Here is a 6545-nt window from a genome sequence, read left to right as displayed (position 1 = left end):
GTGCTAAGTGTGTATGGCTGCTGGTTGGCAGAATTCAGCCTGAGCACTGCTGCTCAAACACACTTTGAGAGAGCTCAGATATTTCATCTTGCAATGGATGAGCTGTGCCGCAAAAAACCACAAGGTGATCTGTGAAATGTTGTTGCAACAGGTCTTAACTGACATTAAGGGGACGTGTCATTAGCACTAACACTCCATACTTTGGTTCACAAAAAATGATCTTCCAGTGGGTTAGTTGATATTAAATGATCTTGATGCTTCTTATTGTAGAACATGTACGAGCTACTCTAGTTACAATTGCAACTGAAGCCCTTAAATATATTAGCAAAACATGCCTGGGGCTGTGTCTCAGGAAGGAGCCAGTCTTATTTCTGGGCATTTAGCGGGAATAACAGAATGCTGATTTATTAATGTTCTTTATTAAAATTTGTAAAAACAGTTGAGCCTACAATTGACATCCTTTTTAATAGATTCAGAGATCACGGGCCAGGTGGGATCATTGTGGTCCTCTCCTGGACAAGACAGGCCACCTGACATCCTTGAATTCAGGCCTGTGTGAACTGCAGCAGACTTTTTAGAAAAACATCTAGTCTTTCCTGCCTCTAGGCTAGATGGGGCCCTCACTATTACCCTTACACTCTTATTCCTGATGATTTCACTGGGTTCACACATGGTGTGAGGGTCTGTTTGGCCTGAGGAAAAAGATCACCATTTGGCCATTTGGGATATGTTTGGATCTACAAACTTGCCTGCTCCTGTCCATATTACAGGGCATCAGAAGAAAAAGCTATTTATCACAGCAGACTGGAACATTTGTTGCTTTAAACATGCGAGGGTTCTGTAGGGGTCCAAGCACCTGGATATTCAGGCTGAGGTTAAGTCAGTGTTCTTCCCAGCTGGTAGCAGTTTGCTACTAATATCTGCAATGCACCAAGGAGGCAAAAAAAAATCCCCGAAAAACCGGATGCTACAGTCCAGACATGAATACAGACCCAGTAAAGCAAGCACCAAATATACAGCACCAAGACTAAATCAAGCTCTGCTAATGGTTACAGGAGGCCGCTGTGCCCATGGGAGGATTGGGGGCTGTTTTCAATGTCCCGCCATCTTGTCAGTTCATGATCTTGCCCTGGAACATACAAGTCTGTAACAGTCAGAGCCCACAGCAGGGGCCTGGGAATCCTGCCCCTTCAGGCATCAGTGGGAAGCTCACGGGCACTGCAGGTATGAGAAGCTTTGCTGCTAATGTATGCAAGTCACCTGTATGCAGACTCCCTCACTCCTGGCACGGATGCTCCCCAACTGTCCATTTGGCTTTGACATCCCGAAAAGGTGCAATATCCTCATAGGTGGCTGTTTGTTCAATTTCCAAGCCCTGCGCAAAGAAGAGTAAGACTGAGACACTGCAGGGGACATTTCTATGGGCGGGATTCTGCTCTGAGATATGCCTGTCCACCTTCCCTTATCTTAGGGACATCCTCAGCTACACATGATAAATTCAGGGCAGAATCTGGGATTCAGTGTGAAGCTGTTCAGCAAGAGGTCATTTACCAAAGCAGGGTCTGAAACTGAGGCTGCTATCCTCGCCGCAGGGACTTGAGGCACCTTCCCTCAAAGCTCATCAACTAGCCTGGCATCCCTATTTAGAAGGGTCTAAAATAGATTTTGCTCCTTTGTGACTTCAAAACATGCATTTTTTTTTCCACTTGCACACCCTGGGTATATTGGGGAACTAGTGGATTCTGACATCCTAAGAGACTGGAAGTATCATCTGGGCTGCGAAGAGAATTTGAGTCACATTGGGCACATCTACACAAGATGCTTCAAGCACAGAATACTAATTCTACTGTGTATTAGTGTCACCAAAAAGCGTGCACTGGGGCTAATGTGCAGTAGTGCTGATTATGGTGCATTAAGGTAGGATGTGTAATTACAGGTACTAAACTTAATGCACCATAATAATGACATTACATTAATGAATGTGTAGATGTGCCCACTGCTGAATCTTCTGAGTTTTGCCTGGTTTTATTAGCAACTATTCAACTGCAAGAGTTAGCTAACAGTTAGAAAAAGGTTGTGTTAACAACTCATTACTTTACCTCTAGCAAAATCTCACAACATAAAACAAAGACACCCAAACAAATGCTCTCTTTATACCAGGGGTAGGCAATTATTTGGGCCCATGGGCCACATAGGGAGTTTTGGGCAGCTGTTGTGAGCCAGGTTAGCACCCCTCTCCCAACAGCTCACCAAACTTCCCTATGTGGGATGGGGCTGTGGGGGAGAGGGAAGGCTGGAGTTGGCATGGGTGCGGGTGGCAGCTTCAGCAAGGTCAGCCTTTGGCCCACCCTTCTATCCCAAGGCGGGGCTCGGGAAGATGCTCTGATCCCCAGGGGAAAGCTGCCACCCGCATCCGCTGATGATGCCAATGCCCACCGGGTGCTGCTTCTGGCAAAGACTGGGAGCTGTTGTAAGCTGCAGGGCTGTGCTGTAGGTATGGAATAGCTGGGAGGGGCAAGGGACAGGAGGAGGAAGGGGGGGAAGGGGGAGACAGAGAGAGTGGTTCTGCCCATACTGAGTGGCAGTGGCTGGTGCTGGGCTCCAGGCAAAACCAGGACCAAGCAGCAGGTGTGCTCACCACTTCTGGGGCCCTTCCAGCTGAAGCTGCCCAGAGCCTGTGCCACAGCTGCCTTGTGGCTCCTCCTTGCTGCTGTTGCCCCACACCATCTTCCGGCTGCCCCAGGCCCATGGGGTGGCAGCAGTGGGGAAGAGCTGCAGGGAAGCCCTGGCACGGGCTCCAGGCAACTGCAGCCAGAAGTGGCAAGTGCGCCCATTGCCTGGTCCTGCTTTTGCCTAGCACCCAGCACTGGCTGCTGCTGCTCATCATGGGCAAGACCGCCACTCTCTGTCTCTCTGTTTCCCTCTTCTCCCCTTCATCCCCCTTGTCCCCTGCAACCATCCTGCACCTTCAGCACAGCTCTGCAGCTTATACCAGCTCCTGGCCCGTGCACTATAAGCAGCACCAGGTGGGCTCCGCTGTGGATGCAGGCAGCTGGTTCCTGCTGGGGATCGGTATGGAAGAATCCTCCTCCAGCTTTTAAGATTTTTTTCCTTTGCTTTGTCTTGGTATTCTCACCTGTCTGTCAATCTTGTTGCTCTGGGTTATAGCATACGTGATATGAATCACTTAATCTCTATTGTTTTAAACTATGGCCTCATGACCGGGGGTGGCAGTGGTTTGAGTCCCAGTTAAGGTATGATGCTTTTTAAATTGGTTGGTCAGCATAAAACAACACCTGGCCTTGACTGGTTTGAGCAGGTGAGGTCAGAGGGGGCTATTTAAGAGAGAGGCTCTCCAGGGAGAAGGAGAGCCATGTTGGGACTTTTACACAGCAGACTGAACCTCTGCATTCCTCACCCACTTCTGGGATGCTGAAGTGAGTAAATTATCAGAAACTTATCTAGAAAGGTAGCTTATAGTAATTTAGAAGCATTTAAAATGGCTATCAGGCCATTTCTGTTTGCTCTGGGTCTTCTTTTGATACTTCTTTGACTCATCTTCCCCACCCCCCCAGCCTATCCTCTCTACCCAGTAAAGCTATCTGCTACAACAAGCTTTGTGGTACATGTTTGAGAGGGAATAGGCATGCCTTTGCATTCCCTTGGCTCGGCTGACTAAGGGAGGCTACTTTCTGTGCTTCAGGTTAAAGGAAGCACCCCAAGATCTAGCATGGGGTCAAGCACCAAGAGCTACAAGGTCGGTGCACCCTGGGGGGCACAGGACCTGGGCAACGACCAGACCCTGAGTGGTGGCGGCAGTTACCCCAGGCTTGTGGATGTGCTCCAGGAAGGGGGTCAGCCAGTTATAGGCGCCCCAGGGGAGACACTCGGAGCTTGGTAGGTGGTTTCATAGTTTCATAGTAGCTAGGGTTCTCTCCTTGTAGGGCCTGTCCTGCTGCCCTCTCACCAAGCAGGTGGCCCTCCTCTGAACCTTCTCCAGGCTGGCCACATCCCTTTTGAAGTGCGGCGCCCAGTACTGGACGCAGTACTCCAACTGCGGCCTGACCAAAGTCGCATAGAGGGGGAGTATCACGTCTCTGGACCGGCTTGAGATGCACCTTTGGATGCACGACAAGGTATGGCTGGCCTTGCTGGCTGCGGTGACTCATGTTAATCTCGGAGTCAATAATGAAAAAGCTAGCTTTGAAAGGGAGCACCCAGATTTGAACTGGGGAACCTCTTGATCTGCAGCCAAATGCTCTACCACTGAGCTATACCCCCTATACTTAATGTCTTGCACATCAGGGTGGGTAGCTCAGTGCAGAAGTGCCCCCTATTGACCTGCCACCATCAAGGCATCCTCCCAAGTCTGCAGGTGATGCTGCCGCATCAGCGCATCAGCTGCTATCTTAGGCAGTGGCCCTGATCCCTGGTGGGAACCTGCAGGCAGCATCCACAGCTGATGCCAGCCTGTACCCAACGCTGCTTCTGGCATATGAAGCAGGAGCTGGTATAAGCTGTGGATGGGGCCGAAATGTGTCCACCCACCTGGCTGGCACAACAGCAGCCAGAGCTGCCGGCTCCCTACGTGCCAGATCCTGTGACTTTGTGGCTTCTGATCCCTGGGCTGGATACAATCAGTTGGTGGGCTGGATCCGGCCCTCAGGCTGTATTTTGCCCACCCCTGCTTCATACCCATTTACTGCTTTGACGATAGCCCCACTACATTACATTAACTATCATTAACCCTAACTATTCCTGCATGCCTATTTTCTTCCCATTAGCCCATAGCAGCCATGGCCAGAGGGGAAGCCAGAGCAGCTGCCTCCTGTGGGAGCCATAAGCTCTCTAGGATTCTCTTCAACTAATTGTTCAACCCAGGAGGGAATCTAGATAGACAAAAGCTGTATCAATATAATTTACACTGGGGTGTTCAGCCCCTGGCCCACGATTCTGTGTCATCTGGCTTGTGGGACTTCTCATGGGTCGAGAAACTTGGCAGTGGGGAGTACTACTGCCAAACTTCCAGACTTATGGCATAAAGGCCCTGCATTGGGCACCTGATTGCAGCATAAAGGTCTGGGTGGGCATGGCGCTAAGGCCCTGGGTTCAATCCCAGTGGTGGGGGCTGGGAGAGGGTGGCACTGGCCCCCGGAACCCAATCTTGGTGCACGTGGGTGGGAGGGGGTGGCATTGGCCCCCAAGACACAATCCCAGTGCAAGGGTATGGGAGGGGGTGTTGCCAGGCCCCCAAGACCCAATCCTAGTGCATGGGGGTTGGAAAGGGATGGTGCCAGGCCCCAAGGCCCAGTTCAGCCTGCAGACTTGCCCTGTGCCATTCTTCTGGCCCGTGGGACCAAAAGGCTCAGCATTGATGTCCTATAGTGATATATTATACTAATAGGGATTTAAATCTGATACACTGTAGAGTAAATTTGCTACTCGTTGGATGCCATTATACTGGTCGAGGACTATACATTGCTTGTCCACAAGTTTATTAAAAATGGAATAAACATTTTGCCTGTCCACACCAGACTTACCTCATAGGTGTGGTCTTCATCAGAAATGTCCTTGCCATCACCCTAGGGGGAATGGGGAGAGACAGGGTAAGTTCAATAATATTTCAGGTGAGTGAACTGTGGAGTCTTGCCTGAGTGCTTCCTGTCAGGGTATCCTGAGTGGGTTTAAACTTTCAGTACTGTGCAATGGTGCCAGAAGGGCTCTCTGGCAGCTGGTCTGTCTAAGAAAAGACATACTTGACACATGTAACACAGTTGTGTTTTTACAACCAGGGGCATTGCCTGTTGTGATGGCCTGAGATTTACACCTAGAATCCTTTGCATTAACCATCTTTGGCTAAAATACCATAGCATGTTTTGCATAAACCAAAGACTTTTCAGCCCCAACAATGGCAAAAAGCTGTCACAGGAGACCTGGTTGCACTCCCATTAATACCAGTGACTCCATTGGAGAGCTCTGACAGTATGATCAATTGCAGACATGGATCCATCGTGTATACCATCAGCACAGACTCCTGCTCATCCTCCCACACTCCAGTCCTCCGAGGACAAACCAGAAGATATGGATGGGCTGCCATTCCTAGTGCAGAGGGAGGACACCCCCTCTGGTCTGCCAGAACGTGGATCCCACAGCTTTCAGAGGAATTCCAAGGGCTTCCACAGCTTCTCATTTTAAAGGTCTCAATGCTTTATTCCTCAGATGAGCCAAAAAGATGATTTTCTTTCTCTGAGCAAGGACTGCGCATGACTAAATCCAGGCCAGGTCACACCCTGCCCTGTTTTGACCACCAGCCATAAAAAGCCAACAGGCTTTTGCAGGGCAACTAGGGCTGTGTGAAGCAGCTAATATTCACTTCAGATTCGGCTGATTCGGAGGACAGTGATTCAATTCGGTGATTCGAATCACTGTCCTGAATTGATTCGGCTGAATCTGATTGGGAGATTCGGGTGCTGCCAAATCAGCCAAATCTGAATCACACAGGCTTCATCCCCTGCCTGCTCTCCCAGCCCAGCAATGGCTACCTC

At 49.9% G+C, this 6545-nt stretch overlaps 1 protein-coding gene and 1 non-coding gene across 4 annotated transcripts in view; both read right to left on the bottom strand.

Annotated features, from left to right (window-relative positions):
* Positions 1-388: 388 nt before the first annotated feature.
* Positions 389-6545, bottom strand: part of CD79B (CD79b molecule) — a 23502-nt gene continuing 17345 nt past the window's right edge. For all 3 annotated transcript variants that reach the window (XM_006017867.2, XM_025196918.1, XM_025196919.1), the window contains 2 exons: positions 5541-5582; positions 389-1375 (listed from right to left, as the gene is read on the bottom strand). In XM_006017867.2, the coding sequence (XP_006017929.1) occupies positions 1277-1375; positions 5541-5582 (141 nt within the window). In that variant the 3' untranslated portion in view covers positions 389-1276. The remainder of the gene's footprint in view (positions 1376-5540; positions 5583-6545) is intronic.
* On the bottom strand, positions 4209-4281 carry TRNAC-GCA. Its single transcript has one exon. It is a non-coding gene; the product is annotated as a tRNA-Cys (tRNA).

This window comes from Alligator sinensis, unplaced genomic scaffold (genome assembly GCF_000455745.1).
Source record: "Alligator sinensis unplaced genomic scaffold, ASM45574v1 scaffold444_1, whole genome shotgun sequence".
Classification (NCBI taxonomy): Eukaryota; Metazoa; Chordata; order Crocodylia; family Alligatoridae; genus Alligator; species Alligator sinensis.
The sequence above is the reverse complement of the archived record's forward strand: the minus strand, read 5'-3'. Positions and strand labels throughout refer to the sequence as shown.